The following is an 18,731-nucleotide window of genomic DNA, read 5'->3' as shown; positions in this document are numbered from 1 at the left end:
GGGGGAAATAGCGGAGGTGGTTTAAGAAGTTGTCAGGCTTTTGTGGGATCATATTAGAAGGTCAGGGTACCTTATGAAGTGCTTTCTGAGTTTGGTGAGTATGATAGACGGGGTTTGGTGCTTTTCAGCTCGCAGAGCTCTTGCACATCCCTCCCCTCCCTGAACGTCGTTGCACCTGTGATCTGGCCACACCTGCCCGTCCAGCGATCCCAGAATAGGCTGCCTGCACCCCTGCCTTCAGGTCTTTGGCTCTGCAGACCCCATCCACTGGGCGTGCCTCCCCGGCCATTGTTTCCATACCCATGCGCAGATGCGCCATCTCGGTGGGGCCTTCCTGGATTCCTTGTCGTTAGTGGGTGAGGGTGCGGGCTCGGGACGTAAGCTGCCTGAGTGCAGATCTGGCTCTTCCACTTCTTACCTGTGTGACTTGAGGCAAGTTACTCAACCTCTCTGTGGCTCAGCTTCCTCATCTATAAAATGTAGTATAACTGAGCCCATCTTACAGGGTTTTTGCGAGGATTAAATCAGGTAAACTGAGATAATGTGTTTAAAGTGCTTAAAGTAGTGCCGTGGTAGTTATTATAATTACTACTAATTTGCTGTCTCATTGTTCTACTTCTTTATAGTATAGTCTACTGAGTATAAAAATAACGGGAATAGTGACGTTTTCCTGAGCACCTGTGTGGTAGCTCATGCTCAGTGTGCACAGGCATTATGTTGTGGGGGTCAGAAGGGTCACCGTGCAAGGCAGATAGAGCCGTGCGTGGTGCAGAGTGAGTACTATGTAAGCATTAGCTGTTATCTCTTTTAATTCGTTCAACAGCCGTGTGAGGCAGGTATGGGCCCCATTTTCCAGAGGAAGAAACTGAGGCTAGAGAGGGTAAATGACTTGCTTCAGGTCACAGGCAAGGGTTTGCTGGAGCCAGAGCTTCTGGCCTGGGAGCAGTGCTCCTCCTGCTGTTGGGCCCCAGGGTCCAGGCGGAAGCAGCCGAAAGCCCTGCTGCCACTGCAGCCCAGTGTGTGTGGGCTGAGGTTTGGGGTGCTGAGAGGGCCTGGCTCCCCTCCTGCCGGGCCAGGAGCCCCCGTCTGAGGCAGGTGCCTGTGCTGGGCTTATTTGCAGTTCCCAGAGGTATCTTGTTCATCTCACCAACCCCAGGGCCGCCCCGTGCAGGTGTGAGTCAGTGAGAGGTCTCAGGACATTATAGCTCGTCCCCACGCTCTCCCCACCCAGGCATTAGGGCCTCCCTGGTCCTTGTGCCACTGTTACTGCCCTCCCCAGGATGATCGACTGGGTATCCTGGCCCCTGGGGAAGAACATTGACAAGTGGATCATTGCACTGCTGAAGGGCCTGGCCGCTGTTAAGAAGTTCAGCATCTTGATCGAGGTTTCACTCGCCAAAATTGAGAAGGTTGGTGGGCACCTGTCCTAGCCCCCGATTATGGCGCTTCCTGCTAGTCTCTTGCCAGGGGCAGTGCAGGTCTGGGAGGCAGAGCACCGGGGCTGCCATCCAAGCTTGCTGTGACCTGGGACAAATCACTGCCCCTCTCTGGGCCTCAGGTTCCTCCTATTCATTCCTCTGACTGTTCATTCGAGAATGTGTGTCTGTCACTTTTGGTCTGTCCGTCTGTCCATCAGATATATAACTACCTTGCTGTCCATTTCGCCATCTTCATCCACCCAGGTCTGGGAGCCCCTCTGTGTTTTTGCTCTTGTATGGGTCTACTGCTTCAACTCTGGTGTCTCTGACCCCCTCTCAGGCCTGTGGCTGCACTTGGCTGTGGTCAGCCCAGCCTAGGAGACTCCTGACCAGGGACTCTCTTACAGGTTTTCTCCAAGCTTCTGTACCCCATTGTCCGGGGAGCCGCCCTGTCTGTCCTCAAGTACATGCTGCTGACCTTCCAGCACTCGCATGAGGCCTTCCACCTGGTAAGGGTCCCTGTGTGCTGCCCCAAGGACGGATGGCCCTGCATCCCCCATGGGTCTGGCTGGAGGCCAGATATGCTGTCTCTGTTGGGAGTGGGGTAGGAGGTCGGGGCTTTGAAGATCTCAAAGTCCTAAGTGTTAGGACTGGAGGAGACTTGAGACCCCATTTTATAGATGGGAAACTGAGGCCAGAGAATACGTATGGCCTCCCCATGGGCCCACAGTAGAGTGACAGGTCTAGCATGAGGACAGCTAATGTTCTTGGGGTGCCTGCTGTGTGCCAGGCGCAGTGCTAAAGACAGTACATATGTTCATTCATTTAACTCCCAGAACATCCCCAAGAGGGAGGTCTATCATTTTCCCCATCTTTCTGGTGAGAAAACTGCAGTTTACGGAGGTTAAGTCACTTGTCCCAGACACACAGCTGGTGAGCGTTCCAGGGAAGCTTTTAGCCAGGTGGGTCTGACCCTGACCCAGTGTCCTTCCTAATCCTGCTGTCTGCCAGCACCCATGTGGCCTGGCCTCTGGCTTGGGGCCCCTGTTCTGCTGTCTCCAGGGCCCTCCTTTGGGAAGGACAGCGTGCAGCCCTGGGGGCCACCCTCCTCCTGCCTCCTTCCCCAGACCTGCAGATGGGGCCCTAGATTCTGATGACCCCTAGTCAGGGCAGAAACTTCATGCTTCCTGATTTGCTGCAGCAGGAAAAGCACAGAACCAGGGATTGGGGTACTTGTGGTTGAGTCCCAGCTCTGCCATTTGCCAGACATGGTGTCCTTGGGCCAGGCACTTAGCGCTCAGAGCCTGGAACAGGGGTAAACCCCTAGGATGGTGGGAGAGGATTAGGTGAGTGATGTTTGTCAAGAGCCTGCTGCATGCTAGGGACTCAATGGATAATTAGTTCTTTCCATCCTTCCCCTGTGCTCCTCTGCTTCCGGTTCCTGTGGCCTGACTCTGTCCATCCCTGGGACGTTATGGTGGGGCACCCCTGTGAGTTTGAAAGTTTACACTCTGTAGCACCAAGGAAAGAAACAGGCTTTGGAGTCAGACAGTTCTGGTTCAGACACCAGCTTCTCCCGTAACCCACGGTGAAATCCTTGGCAAATAACATAACCTCTCGAACTTCAGTTTCTTCGTCTATAGAATGGGGATAACAATCGCCACTTCAAGTCATTGTGAGGATGAAGTGCTTGACACGTAAATTTGGTGAAAGAATGATGGTGTTTGCCCCTGGAGGTGGCTGCTCATGCTCTGTGAGGGCTGCCCACCTGCTGGCCACGTTGTGGCCCCATCATCACTCCTGGGCAGGCAGAGTAGCCCTGGTCACTCAGGCCTTCAGGCTCTTCGGGCAGGTCAGTTGGCTGAGGCTTAACAGCAGGCCCTCGGGCTGAGGCCTCCCTTCAACTGTGAGGAGGGAGTTATTTATCCCATTTAACAGATGAAGAGACCGAGGCAGTGTCTCCAAGGTCATGTATCTCATAAAAGGAGTCACCTGCCTGCAGAGCTCAGAGCCCCATGTGGGTAAGGGCGACAGTGGTCAGGTGGGCAGACCTCCCTGCCTCAGGGAATTCTGGGTGTTTTCAGCACTGACTGCCGTCCCGCATCTGGGGTGTGTAAAGTGGTGCTGTGTCTAACCCTGCTCTGCTCCCACAGCTCCTCCCTCACATCCCCCCCATGGTGGCCTCTCTGGTCAAGGAGGACTCCAACTCAGGGACCAGCTGCCTGGAGCAGCTGGCGGAGCTGGTCCACTGCATGGTCTTCAGGTTCCCGGGCTTCCCGGACCTGTACGAGCCCGTCATGGAGGCCATCAAGGTGCGTGACAATCCCCCACTCCTCTGTTGCCCCACTCGGACAAGGGTGCCAGTTTGAGCCTTGCTCAAGGCCATACTCCAGGTTAGTGGCAGCCTCCATCATTTGATCCTGGCTCTCTCCCGTCACCTCCCCCAGCCCATCCTGTGCTCAGGCACACTGAGCCACCTGCCCTTCCCTAAATGGGTCATCCTCTCTCTTGATTGCTCTGAGCCTTTGCATATGCCCTTCTCTCCAATTGTAAACCCTTCTCTGTTCTGCCTGGATGGCTCCTACGTATTCTTTAAGGCTCTGCTCCCTCAGGTGTTACCTCCTAAGTGTCACCTCCCCCAGGAAGCCTTCCCTGATAACTCTCAATTTCCTACCCACCCCAGGCTGACTCAGGGTCTCTCTGGGCTCCCACAGCCCCAGTGCATCCTTCTGTTACATGTTGTCACTCTCTCTCTCTCTGTCTGTCTCTCCCCAGACTGAGCACTCCAGAGCAGGGATTGTTTACAGTTGCTCACATGACTTTACTGATGCCCTACTCTGTGCCAGGCCCAGGCTGGGAACTGGGGACACGGGCATGAGGCAGACTAAGTCCCCCCCATTGAGGACCTTGCAGGCTAGTGGGGTGACAGACTTGTATACAAGTAACTCTGATCTAAGCAGCTTATGAAACGCCTGTGAGAGTTGGCCCAAGAGCAGGGAGGAACCAGAGGAGGGAAAGATCTTCTCCAGTTAGAGGAGGAGGCTACAAGGAAGAGTGGGCTTCTGACCTGGGCTTGCTAGGTTGCTAGGACAGTAACTAACATTTGTAGATGGTGCCACATCGATAGCGTTTTCCCATATATTTTGTTTTCTGACGCTCACAAGAAACCTGTGAAGCAGATATTGTGATTCTTTCAGTTTCATAGACGAGAGAAATGAGACCTGGAGAGGTTTGGTGATTTGTGAGAGACACAGCCAGAGCCCTGGGTTGCTGAGCCCTTTCCCATTGCCTGATACAGAGGGCAGGTCCGAGCTTGGGTGAAAGAGGTCTAGGTAGGTGGTGGCCCTTTCAGAACCTCTGATCTGACTTCCATTTCTGTAGTACAGGAGGTAAAAAACCTGAAAAGTGTCCCACTACGAAACACCTAGAAAGGCTTGTTAAAATACAGCAAATGTCTTTTTAAGTATGTAGCTGAGCTTGCAAGAAAGTAAGGGGGAATCCCCAGGGGCCAGAAAGGAAGAGAAACCGAATTCCAGACTGGTAAGTGAGAGATGATGCTCTCTTGCCTCGGGGTGGGGACGGACGGTGGGTGGGATGGCCAGCCTCAGTCACCAATGGGCTTGAGCTGGTGGGGCAGGAGGTGAGGCTTAGGGCCTGTCCCCAGTATGGAGTTAGCACTATGAGGCCCACATAAGTTAGGACCCAAGAGAGTTTTTACCGTTAGCAAAAGAGTGGTCTAGAAAAAATATACACATGGTCCCAAATAGACATCAAGGAAACTTTTCTGGCTTGATCTGGGCTCTGGATTGGGAAAAAAGAAATTTGTAATCATTGGCCCGCCCTCATGTGGATTTAGGGGTTTAATGCTTATCTTCTTTGGGGTTGTGGGACCCCTAAGTTCAGACAACAATGTTAAAAGTAGTCATAAACTTGTAATACCCAAGGATTGCCTAGTAGAAACAGAAATGAAACTGCTTGCAAGTCACAAAGATAAAATTCTACTAAAGATGAGTTTTTTCTTCTGTTTTTGCGAGGAAGATCGGCCCTGAGCTAACATCTGCCAATCCTCCTCTTTTGTGCTGAGGAAGACTGGCCCTGGGCTAACATCCGTGCCCATCTTCCTCCACTTTCTATGGGACGCTGCCACAGCATGGCTTGCCAAGCAGTGCATCGGTGCGCGCCTGGGATCCGAACTGGCGAACCCTGGGCTGCCGCAGCAGAGCACGTGCACTTAACCGCTTGCACCACCGGGCTGGCCCCCTAAAGATGAGTTTATAATCCACAAATTACAAAACACACAAGGGAACAATCCACCATGAGTGAGAGTGGGTAGATACAAGAAACAAAACCTCTGGCATTTACTTGGATCTTCTCAGTTTTTCCAACTTAACATGCGAATTTTTTAATAGTCAGAGCTAACCTACAATAGAAGCGGCTGCCTTGCTAGATCATGAGCTCCCTGTCACTGAGGTGGGTGAGCAGAGGAGACAGGACTTCCACTTGTTGGGGGTGACTGTCACTGCTTCCTGCTGGATGGTGAGCTTCTGGTAGGCAGGGACCATGTCATTTTGATCTCTGTGCCCGGTAAATGTGTGTGAGTGAATGAACATGCCCGTAGCGTGGAGGATGCTATCAGGCAAGTGTGAGTGAAGAGGAGGGAGCATGGCCCTGCACTGAACACTGAGGGAAACCCATGCTGAGTGAGACCCAGGCTTTGCACAGTAGGGGCTATAGTCTCATCCAGGGGACAAAGTGAGTCTGCAAACACCTGTAGCACTAGGTGCAGGGAGTTAGGCTTTATTAGACTAGTAAACGTAGACTTTGAGGGATGGAAACTCGCAGGAGGAGGCCACTCCACATAAGTCAGAGGGAAAGGCATGGGGGTGGGAACGTGCAAGTCCAATTTGGCCATAGTGTTCGGTGGACTGGAGGGGAAATCAGAAATATCAGCAGGGCAGAGGGCCTTGAAAACCAGGCTGAGTGACTCTGCTGAATCCAGCAGATCTGGGCTTCTCAAACGTTTCCACCGAAGTGCTTGACCTCAGAGGAGGGGACTTACCCCAAGCAGCCTGACACAAGCTCAGAGTTTCTCTAAAATCTCATTTTATTTCGAAGATTCAAGTATGTACTTCATAATTACAAACATTTGTTTTGATATAAATATATTTTTCTTCCTTGACTATTAGAGACTATAGCTCCAGGAAGATACGCTAATTTTTTTTTTGATGAGAAAGATCAGCCCTGAGCTAACAACTGTTGCCGATTGTCCTCTTTTTGCTGAGGAGGATTGGCCCTGGCCTAACATCTGTGCCCATCTTCCTCTACTTTTTATGTGGGATGCCGCCACAGCATGTGGATATGTGGTGTGTAGGTCTGCGCCCAGGATCCGAACCTGCGAACCCCTGGCCGCTGATGCAGAGTGCACGAACTTAACCACTACACCACCAGGCCGGCCCCAAGATATGCTACTTTTGTTCTGTGGTTTTGAATACCCCTTGGTACAAGCCAGTTTGAGAGGCACGGCAGCAAATTATCCATAAGATTTTATTGTTTATAAAATTCTTTCACATGCATTCTACGAATACATCCGTCTTTGTATACAGGCTTCTTAATAAATTCTGGAAAGTTCTCTCACTTAGGCAGTTGTATCAGGTTACAGTAGTTTCTCTGGGAACTGTGGTCCTTACTAAGGGAGTCGTATGGAAATTTCTAGTAACATGAGCCTGAGCGTTATTTGGAAGTTTTGTTTTATTTTCCTGAGAATACAAAGTTACCTTCTTTGGGAAAAATGGCATTTAAGTGTTTTTTTTCTGGTGTGGATATTTTTGCATCTTCTGTGTGTGCCTGCGTGCGGGTGTGGGGTTCTGTCTGTCTGCCTTTTTGTTCCTTTTTGTTCATGTTGTGTGTGGAGTGGGGATTGGATAGGGGAAAACAGGAAGGAAAAAGCAGGGACGGAGAGAGAAGATACTGAGCCTCTGGCAGCTCCTGTATTTTGTATCATCTGTGAGAGGTGACTGACTAATCTGATAAATTATCTCATAAATGATCCTGGGAAATGAGTGAGCAGAGTGTTAAACCACTGCTTGAGCCAGAGCTTCTGCAGTGGCCAGAGGACGTGCACCAGGGAGACGAGAGTGTTTGGTGCTAAGCTGGTTTGAAGCTCTGGAGCCCTGGACAAATCTAGGGACTGTGCTCAGGATCTGGAAATAAGAACAGGGCTGGAGGAACTGTTACGAATGTCGCTTAAATTTAGTAGGTAACTGCGTTACGCTTAGGTGTTTTTCTCTAAAATATATCATTATTAGAACCAGTGCTTGGTAATATGCTTTTAGGTGCAGCTGTGTAATGTGAAAAAGGATAAGGAGTGGGAAAGCGTGCTAATCCCCGAGCCCGTGACCCAGGACCCATACCTCAGACCCCCAGCATCCTCCCACCGTCCTGTCTGTAGGATCAAGTTCCAGGGGGATGACTGATTCAAAAAAGCTGACTCTGCAAACCTGAAAGTAGGAGGTGAATGAGAGCATCTTTGTGTGTGAGCACCGTGAAAGTATAGAGTGCCAAACTGATCGAGGGGAGGAGTATCCTCACTTGACAGACGAGGAAACTGAGGCCCAAGGAGGTTAACTGGCTCAGTCAGAGGGGACAGCTAGTGAGGACAAGAGTCAGGACTAAGATTGAGATCTTGACCCTGCTGGTTCTGGCTGGTGGGCCAGTGTTGTCATTGCTGAGAGTCTGTCACACGCCGGGCTCTAAGGACATACAGATTCTTTGCTGACTGCCTATATGACCCTGGAAAATTCTTTTATCTGTCTGAGTCTTGGTTTTTTCATCTAATAAAATGGGGATTTTACTACCTTCTTGAGGCAGTTGTGACATGAAATATCATGTAGAAGGCCCATATGTCAAAATGAGAACCAAGAATAAGTTTGGAAACAGGGCTGTTCGCACACATCTCTAGAACATTTGTGGGGCGGTCTGCCTGGGCAGTTGTGGGGTAGGTTGTAGTCCAAGAAGGCTTCCTGGAGGAGGTGATATTTTTAGAGCTGACCCTGGCCCCCACCGTTCTGCTGGCTTGTTCCCTCCTCAGGACCTCCATGTTCCCAACGAGGACCGTATCAAGCAGCTGCTGGGGCAGGATGCCTGGACTTCTCAGAAGAGCGAGCTGGCTGGCTTCTACCCCCGGCTCATGGCCAAGTCAGACACGGGCAAGATTGGCTTAATCAATCTGGGCAACACGTGCTACGTGAACAGCATCCTTCAGGCCTTATTCATGGCTTCCGAGTAGGTGCTGCTTTTGAATTCCTTGTCTGCCTCTGCTTCTCCCCTTTGAGCTCCCTGGTGGGTGGAGGTAGGGGTGGGGGTTGGAGAGGGTGGGTCTTGCTTTGCATTGTTGGCATAATTCCTTGAGGTCTGTGGATACATGAAGGGCAGATGCGAGGTCCCAGAGGGCTCCAGGCCGTTGCCAAGGCAATAGGTCAAGACTGGACGACAACTCGAGATGGGGCGGGGCTGCAGTGGGAAGGGGGTCTGCTCTGGGTTGGTTGATGTCACTGACATTTCTCCTCGAGTCCATGGTGGTGGATTGTGTCTTCTAGAGTAGAACTCCCACTCACCCTGGTAATAGACGTGCCCCCCTCTTTACTAAAACAAAATCTTTATTGTCAGTGGCTACTGTCCAAGTTATGGCTTGCTTAAAAATCACTCAAGGTCTCAGCCACAGAAGTAGACATCTTTTAAAAATACTTTCTATTTTTGTGTGTGTTAAAATGCACATAACATAAAATTTACCATCTTAACCATTTTTAAGTGTACAGTTCAGTGGTATTAAGTACATTCACATTGTTGTACAGCTGTCACCACCATCCATCCCCATAACCCTTTCACCTTAGAAATCTGGAAATCGATACTTATTAAATAATAATTCCCCATGTTCCCATTGTCCCCTCCCCCCAGCCTCTGGCAATCACCATTATACTTGTGATTTTGTGTCTCCTCTTAAGTACCTCATATAAGTGGAATCATACAGTATCTGTCTTTTTGTGATTGGCTTATTTCACTTAGTGAATGTCCTCAAGGTTCTCCATATTGTAGCATATTGCAGAATTTCTTTCCTTTTTAAGGCTGAATAATATTTCACTGTATGTTTATACTACATTTTGGTAATCTCTTCATTGGTTGATGGACACATGGGTTGCTTCCATGTTTTAGCTGTTGTGAATAATACTGCTCTGAACATGGGTGTACAAATATCTCTTTGAGACCCTGTTTTTGATTCTTCTGGGCATATACCCTGAAGTGGAATTGCTGGGTCATGTGGTAATTCTATTTTTAATTTTTTGAGGAACCTACATACTGGTTTCTGTAGTGGCTGTGCCAATTTATCTTCTACCAACGGTGCACAAGGGTTCCCTTTACTTCACATCTTTGCCAACACTTGTTATTTCTTGTCTTTTTGATAATAGCCATTCTAACAGGTGTGAGGTGATACCTCATTGTGGTTTTGATTTGTGTTTCTCTGATAGTTAGTGATGTTGAGCATCTTTTCATGTGCCTGTTGGCCATCTGTATGTGTTCTTTGGAAAAATGTGTGTTCAGATCCTCTGCCCATTTTTTAATTGACTCGTTTGGTTTTTTTGCTATTGAGTTGTATGAGTTCTTTATATACTCTGGATGTTAACCTCTTATCAGATATGATTTGCAAATATTTCCTCCCATTCTGTAGGTTCCTTTTTCATTTTGTTGATGGTGTCCTTTGCTATACAGAGCTTTTTAGTTTGATGTAGTCCTACTTATTTATTTTTGCTTTTGTTGCCTTTGCTTTTGGTGTCAAATCCAAAAAACATTAACAAACCAATGTCAAGGAGCTTAGCTAATCCTGTGTTTTCTTTTAGGAATTTTATGGTTTCAGGTCTTATGTTCAAGTCTTTAATCCATTTGAATTGGTTTTTGTGTATGGTGTAAGATAGGGGTCCAGTTTTGTTCTTTTGCATAGGGCTATCCAGTTTTCTGAACACCATTTATTGACGAGACTATCCTTTCCCCATTGGATAGTCTTGGCTCCTTTGTCATAAATTAATTGACCATATATGTGTGGGTTTATTTCTGGGCTCTCTATTCTGTTCCATTGATCTGTGTGTATGTGTTTATGCCAATACCACACTGTTGTGTTTACTATAGCTTTGTAATATAGTTTGAAATCAGGGAGCATGATGCCTCTAGCTTTGTTTTTCTCTCTCAAGATTTTTTGGCTATTTGGGGTCTTTTGTGATTCCATACAACTTTTAGGATTGTTTGTTCTATTTCTGTGAAAAATACCATTGGAATTTTGATAGAGATTACATTGAATCTGTAGATTGCTTTGAATAGTATGGACAGTTTAACAATATTAAATCTTCCAGTCCATGAGCATGGAATATCTTTCCATTTATTTGTGTCTTCTTCAATTTCTTTCATCAATTGCTTATAGTTTTCAGTGTACAAGTCTCTCACCTCCTTGGTTAAATTTATTCCTAGATATTTTATTCTTTGTGATGGAATTGTAAATGGGACTGTTTTCTTAATTTCTCTTTCTGATAGTTTGTTGTTAGTGTATAGAAATGCAACAGATTTTTGTATACTGATTTTGTATCCTGCAACTTTACTGAATTCATTTATTCTAACAGGTTTTTGGTTGAGTCTAGGGTTTTCTGTATATAATATCATGTTATCTGCAAATAGTGACAGTTTTACTTCTTCTTTTTACATTTAGATGCCTTTTATTTCTTTTTCTTGCCTAATTACTGTAGCTAGGACTTGCAGTACTATGTTGAGTAAGAATGGTGAGGGTGGGGATCCTTGTCTTGTTCCTGATTGAATATGGTGTTAGCTGTGGGCTTGTCATATCTGGCCTTTATTATGTTGAGGTACCTTCCCTCTATACCCACTTTGTTGAGAGGTTTTATCATAAATGGGTGTTGAATTTTGTCAGATGCTTTTTCTGTATTTATTGAGATGATCGTGTGATATTTATTCTTCATTTTGTTAATGTGGTGTATCACATGGATTGTTTTGTGGATGCTGAACCATCTTTGCATCCCTGGCGTAAGTCTTATTTGATCATAGTTTATGATCCTTTTAATGTATGGTTGAATTTGGTCTCATATTTTGTTGAAGATTTTTGCATCTTTGTTCATCAGGGATATTGGCCTGTAATTGTCTTTTCTTGTAGTGTCCTTGTCTGGTTTTGGTATTGGGGTAATGCTGGTCTTGTAAAATGAGTTTGGAAGTATTCCCTCCTTCTGTTTTTTGGAAGAGTTTGAGAAGGATTAGTATTAATTCTTCTTTAAATGCCTGGTAGAATTGACCAGTGAAGCTCTCTGGTCCTGATCTTCTCTTTGTTGAGAGGGCTTTGATTACTGATTCAATCTCGTTACCAGTACAGGCATACCTCGGAGATATTGCAGGTTTCATTCCAGACCACCACAATAAAGCAAGTCACACAAATTTTTTGGTTTTCCAGTGCATATAAAAGTTACGTTTAACTGTACTGTAGTCTATTAAATGTGCAGTAGCATTCTGTTTTAAAAAAACAATGTACATACCTTAATTGAAAAATACTTTATTGCTAAAAAATGCTAACCATCGTCAAGCCTTCAGCAAGTCATAATCTTTTTGTTGGTGGAGGGTCTTGTAAAAAAAAAATGCAATATCTGGGGCCGGCCCAGTGGTGTAGTGGTTAAATTCACCTGCCCCGCTTTGGCAGACCAGGGTTCGTGGGTTCAGATCCTGGGTGTGGACCTATGCACCGCTTGTCAAGCCATGCTGTGGCAGGCATCCCATGTAAAGTAGAGGAAGATGGGCACGGATGTTAGCCCAGGGCCAGTCTTCCTCAGCAAAAAGAAGAGATTGGCAACAGATGTTAGCTCAGGGTTAATCTTCCTCACACATAGACACACACACACACAAATGCAGTATCTGCGAAGTGCAATAAAATGAGGTATGCTTGTAATTGGTCTGTTCAGATTTGTTTCTTCATGGTTCAGTTTTGACAGGTTGTATGTTTCTAAGAATTTATCCATTTCTCCTAGGTTGTCCAATTTTTTTGGTGTATGATTGTTGATAGTGGTCTCTTATGATCCTTTGTATTTCTGTGGGATCCGTTGTAATCTCTTGTCTTTTTCTTTTTTTTTTTTTTGAGGAAGATTGGCCCTGAGCTACTATCTGTTGCTAGTCTTGGCCTTGAGCTACTATCTGTTGCTAGTCTTCCTCCTTTTTTCCTTTTTTTTCTCCCCAAAGCCCCACTAGCTAGTTGTGTGTCATAGTTGTACATCCTTCTAGTTGCTCTATGTGGGACACCGCCTCAGCATGGCTTGATGAGTGGTGAGTATGTCCGTACCTGGGATCCGAACCTGCAAACCCTGGGCCGCCAGAGCGGAGTGTGTGAACTTAACCACTACACCACCAGGCTGGCCCCTAATCTATCCTCTTTTATTTCTGATTTTCCTTATTTGAGTCCTCTCTCACTTTTCTTGGTGAGTCTAGTTGAAGTTTTGTCTATTTTATCTTTTCAAAAAACCAGCTCTTAGTTTCATTGATCTTTTCTGTTGTCTTTTTAGTCTCTAATTCATTTTTTTCTGCTCTTTTTTATTTCCTTCCTTCTACTAACTTTGGGCTTCGTTTGTTCTTTTTCTAGTTCCTTGAGGTGTAAAGTTAGGTTATCTGAGATCTTTCTTGTATCATAATGTAGGCATTCATTGCTATGAACTTCCCGCTTAGAACTGCTTTTGCTGCATTCCATAAGTTTTGATGTGCTGTATTTCCATTTTCATTTGTCTCAAGGTAGTTTTTGATTTCTCTTTTGATTTCTTCTTTGACCCATTGGTTGTTCAGTAGCATGTTATTTAATCTCCACATATTTGTGATTTTTCCAGTTTTCTTCTTGTAATTGATTTCTAGTTTCATACCATTGTTGTTGGAAAAGATGCTTGATATGGTTTAAATCTTAAATTTATTAAGACTTGTGACATATGTTAATATAATCTATCCTGGAGAATGTTCCATGTGTGCTTGAATAGAATAATAGAACGTGTATTCTGTTGCTTGTGGCTGGAATGTTCTGTGTATGTCTGTTATGTCCATCTTGTCTAACTTGTCATTTAAGCCCAATGTTTCTTTATTGATTTTCTCTCTGGATGATCTATCCATTGATGAAAGCGGGGTATTAAAGTCCCCTACTGTTATTGTATTGCCATCTATTTCTCCCTTTAGGTCTGTTAATATTTGCTTTATATATTTAGGTGCTCCTATGTTGGGTGCATAAATATTTACAAATGTTTATTCTCTTGTTGGATTGACCCCTTTATTATTATATAATGATCTTTTTTTGTCTCTTATTACAGTCTTTGTCTTAAAGTCTATTTTGCCTGTTATAAGTATAGCTACCCTAGCTTTCTTTTGGTTTCCATTTTCATGGAATGTCTCTTTCCAGCCCTTCACTTACAGTCTGTGTGTCCTTACATCTGAAGTGAGTATCTTGTAGGCAGCATATAGATGAGTTTTGTTTTTAATTCATTCAGCTACCTCTGTCATTTGATGGGAGAATTTAGTTCCCTTACATTTAAAGTAATTATTGATAGGTGTGTACTTATTGCCATTTTTTAAATTATTTTCTGGCTCTTTTGTAATTATTTTGTTCTTTTCTTCTTGCCTTGCTCTTGCTCTCTTCCTTTGTGATTTGATGATTTTCTACAGTGGCATGGTTAGATTCCTTTCTCTTTATCTTTTCTGTATCTACTATAGGTTTTTGCCTTGTGGTTACCATGAGGCTTACGTAAAACAAGTATATTTATAACAGTCTGTTTTAAGTTGATAACTTAAGTTTGAATTCATTCTAAAGTTCTCCTCGGCCACGTTTTGTGTGTTTTGATGTCACAATTTATATCTTTTTAATCTTGTGTATCCGTTAACAAATTATTGTAGTTATAGTTATTTTTACCACTTTAGTTTTTTAACCTTCATACTAGCTTTGTGATTAACCCATCTTTACAACATTAGATTATTCTGTATTTTACTGTGTATTTACCTTTACCAGTAAGATTTATACTTTCATATGTTTTCTTGTTACTGATTAGCACCCTTTTTTTGCAGCTTAAAGAAGTTCATTTAACCTTTCTTGTAAGGCTGGTCTAGTGGTGATAAACTCCTTCAGCTTTGCTTGTTTGGAAAATTCTTTATCTTCCCTTCAATTCTGAAGGACAGCTTTGCTGGGTAGAGTGTTCTTGGCTGGCAGTCTTTTTCTTTCAGCACTTTGAATATATCATATAATTTCCTTCTGGGCTGCAAAATTTGTGCTGAAAATATGCAGATTTTTATGGGGGTTCCCTTGTACATAACACATTGTTTTTTTCTAGCTGCTTTTAAGATTCCTTGTCTTTAACTTTTGACAGTTTGATTATGTGTCTTAGTGTGAGTCTGTTTAGATTTATCTTATTTGGGACTTTCTGAGCTTCTTGGACGTGGATGTCTGTTTCCTTCCCCAGATTAGGGAAGTTTTCAGCCATTATTTTTTCAAATAAGTTTTCTGCCTGTTTCTCTCTTCTTCTGGGTCCTCTATAATGTGAATATTAGTCCTTTTGATATTGTCCCATAAGTCCCTTAAGCTGTCTTCACTCTTTTTCATTCTTTTTTCTTTTTGGTCCTCTGATTAGATGAATTCTACTGCCCTGTCTTGAGTTTACTGATCCTTTCTTCTGCTTCATCTAGTCTGATGTTGAACCTCCCTAGTGTATTTTTTCAGTGTAGTTATTGTATCCTTCAGCTCTGTGATTTCTGTTGGGTACTTTCTTATATTTTCTATCTCTCTGTTCAAATTCTCATTTGTTCACGCGTTGTTCTCCTTACCTTTGTGAGCATCTTTATGATTATTATTTTGAACTCTTTATCAAGTAAATCACTTATTATCTCCATTTCATTAAAATCTTCTGTTTTATCTTGTTCTTTTGTTTGGAACAGATTCCTTTGTTTCTTCATTTTCCTTGATATTCTGTGTTGGTTTCTATGCATTAGGTAAAACAGCCAGTTCTCCCAGTTTAAGGAGTGGCCTCATGTAAAGAAAGCTTATCATTGGGCCCTGACCTAGCTCTTGGTTGTCTCTGAAACCTTGGTGATTGTCCAAGCAGCCTGCTTTTTTCTCAGTGGCCAAGACCTGTCATTGTCCCAATGGGGAGGATCTCATTCAGCAGGCTGATTGGGAGTTGGACCCTTAGGCAGCAGCTTTTAAAGTATGCAAGAATACCTCTTTCAGAGGAAGACTGGGAGATGGGCATTTCTGTCTGCTCCTTCTGCACTGAGCTCTGGGGGTACAGCCAGTTAAGAACTGTATTTTTGTTTGCTCCCATCCCATTGAACTCATGAACACAAGCCCAAGCCCACTGACCACCAGAGCCAGGCTATCGGGGATGTGTCCTCTGAGCAGCAGTCACAAAAGCTGGGGCATCAAATGTGTGCACAAGCTCCTGTTTCAGAGACACCAGTGTCTCTGGAGTGGGGCAGAGGGACAGCGTTAAGATGGTGCCGCTGACCACCTTAGTGTGTGGAGAGGGTTGCCGTCAGTCCCAAGATGTGTGTTTAATTAGAAATCTGCCCCTCACACTGCAGCTGTGAAGATAAGCTACTTGTCGTCTTTTGTGGAAAGACTGTGCGTTTCTGTCTGTTGCCTCTGTGCTGTGCCCTGGGGGGTAGCCGGTTAAGAACTGTTTCTCTGTGAGTTGCAGTCCTTTGGGACCCACGTAAGCCCTGCTGGCCACCAGAGCCAGGCGTTCAAGGGGTGTCCCCTTGGTGGGAGCTGCAAAAACCTCAAGACACCAGCAACCTGGAGTAAAGCAGAGGGAGTGTGTGGAGGTGGTGTCTGCCAGCCTCTGAGATCTTTGGAGAGTATTTCAGTTGGCCCCTAGATGTGCGTTAGATTAGAAGCCTGCCTCTCAGGCTGAAGCTTTCAAGATAAGCAAATAGGCCTCTTTCACAGAAAAACTGGGTGTGTTTCAGTCAACTGCGTCTGTGCTGGCCCTGGGAGATTATCCACACTGAGTCCACATGAGAGCCCCTTAAAAACTGTTTGCTACAGCCTTGTGGATCTTATGGATGCTCGCCCCATTGGCTTTCAAAGGTGGATGTTTTGGGGGCCTGTCTCTCTGGTGCAGGTCTTAAAAGTTGGGGTCCCAGATGTGGGGTTCAAACCCTTTCCTCCCCAGGGAGAGGGTGGGAGATGTGAGTTCCCTCCTGATTGGGGTCACTGTGCTGGGGATGGGGTTTCTGGTGAGATTGTGTCTTGACCTCTCCTACCCATTTCAATGTGGGTTTTTCCTCATCCCCCAATGTGTAAGAGTCTCTGAGTTTTTGGATTTCTTTCAGAGGGGATTGTTCCATATGTAGCTGTGTATTTGGTGTATCCATGGGAAGAGGTGAATTCAGGATCCTCCTCTGTTGAACTGGAAGCCTAAATAGTGTTTTTTGATTCACAAAATTTTTAAATTTTCATAAAGTCCAGTTTGTCCATTTTTTTCTTTTGTTGCCTCTGCCTTCTGTGTCATAGCCTAGAAATCATTGCCAAATCCAATGTCGTGAAGCTTTTATCCTATGTTTTCTTCCAAGAGTTTTATTGTTTTATTGTAAATTTAGGTACTTGATCCATTTTGAGTTACTTTTTGTATATGGTGTTAGGTAAGGGTCCAGCTTCATTCTTTGGCATGTAGATATCTAGTTTTCCCAGCACCATTTCTTGAAAAGACTGTCCTTTCCCCATTTTGAATGGTCTTGGCGCTCTTGTCAAAAATCATTTGATTGTGTATGCGAGGGTTCATTTCTGGGCTTTATATTCTATTCCATTGGTCTGTATGTCTGTCTTTATGTGAATACCACACTGTTCTGATTACAGTAGCTCTGTGTTAGGTTTTAAAATCACGAAATGTGAGTCCTCAAGTTTTGTTCTTGTTTTTCAGGGTTGTTTTTCGTTATTTGGGGCCACTTGAGATTCCAAGTGAGTTTTAGAATGGGTTTTTCTCTTTCTACAAAAAATGTCATTAGGATTGTGATAGGGATTGCACTGAATCTGTAGATCATGTTTGGTAACATTGACATTTTAAATGCTGTCTTCCAATCCGTGAACATAGAATGTGTTTTCATTCACTTATGTCTTCTTTAATTTCTTTCAGTAATGTTGTGTAGTTTTCATTGTACAAGTCTTTCACTTGTTGGTTACTTCTTAAGCATTTTATTCTTTTTGATGCTATTGTAAATGGAATTGTTTTTGTAACTTCCTTTTTGGATTGTTCATTGTGAGTGTATAGAAATGTATAGAAAAGATTTTTGTGTGTTGATTTTGTATCCTGCTACTTTGTTGAATTCATTTATTTGTTCTAACAGCTTTTTTGTGGAGACTTTAGGATTTTCTACATATAAGATCATATCATCTGCAAATAGACACAGTTTTACTTCTTCCTTTCCATTTTGATGCCTTTTATTTCTTTTTCCTGCCTAGTTGCTCTGGCTAGAACTTCCAGTACAATATTGAATAGAAGTGGTGAAAGGGGGCATCCTCGTCTTGTTCCTAATCTTAGAGGAAGAGCTTTCAGTCTTTCACCATTGAGTATTATGTTCACTGGGGTTTTTTCGTATATGGCTTTTATTATTTGGATGTAGGTTCCTTCTGTTCCTATTTTGGTGAGTATTTTTCTCATGAAAAGGTGTTGTGTGATTTTAATCCCTTCATTTTGTTGATGTGTTGTGTATTACATTGATTGATTTTTGTATGTTGAACCATCCTTGCTCTCCAGGAATAAATCCCACTTGGTTATGGTGTATAGTACTTTTATTATACTGCTCAATTCTGTTTGCTAGTATTTTGTTGAAGATTTTTGCATCAATGTTCATAAGGGATATTAGTCTGTAGTTTTCTTTTCTTTTACTGTCTTTGTGTGGATTTGGTGTCAGGGTTATGCTGGCCTCATAGAATAAGTTAGGAGGTGTTCCCTGCTCTTCAGTTTTTTTGGAAAAGTTGGAGAAGGATTGGTATTAGTTCTTCTTTAAATGTTTGGTAGAATTCACCTGAGAAGCCATCAGGTCCATGGATTTTCTTTGTTGGGAGATTTTTGATTACTGATTCGACCTCTTTACTAGTTATAGGTCTATCCGGATTGTCTATTTCTTCATGATTTAGTCTTGGTAGGTTTTGTGTTTCTAGGGATTTGTCCATTTCATCTAGGTTATCTAATTTGTTGGTATACAGTTGTTCATAGTACTCTCTTATAGTCCTCTTCATTTCTGTTGAATCAGTAGTAT

General features: G+C 44.2%; 1 protein-coding gene across 3 annotated transcripts in view; it reads left to right on the top strand.

Moving 5' to 3' along the window:
• USP35 (ubiquitin specific peptidase 35) overlaps positions 1-18,731 on the top strand; it is a 39,115-nt gene that overhangs the window by 8,736 nt on the left and 11,648 nt on the right. For 2 of the 3 annotated variants that reach the window (XM_058545522.1, XM_058545521.1), the window contains exons 4-7: positions 1,280-1,409; positions 1,826-1,927; positions 3,572-3,730; positions 8,506-8,699. In XM_058545522.1, the coding sequence (XP_058401505.1) occupies positions 1,280-1,409; positions 1,826-1,927; positions 3,572-3,730; positions 8,506-8,699 (585 nt within the window). The remainder of the gene's footprint in view (positions 1-1,279; positions 1,410-1,825; positions 1,928-3,571; positions 3,731-8,505; positions 8,700-18,731) is intronic. The other variant, XM_058545523.1, reaches the window with a different exon arrangement.

The sequence above is a fragment of the Diceros bicornis genome, chromosome 7 (genome assembly GCF_020826845.1).
Source record: "Diceros bicornis minor isolate mBicDic1 chromosome 7, mDicBic1.mat.cur, whole genome shotgun sequence".
In the NCBI taxonomy this organism is placed as follows: domain Eukaryota; kingdom Metazoa; phylum Chordata; class Mammalia; order Perissodactyla; family Rhinocerotidae; genus Diceros; species Diceros bicornis.
Note: the sequence above shows the minus strand (reverse complement) of the source record. Positions and strands in the feature narration are given on the sequence as shown.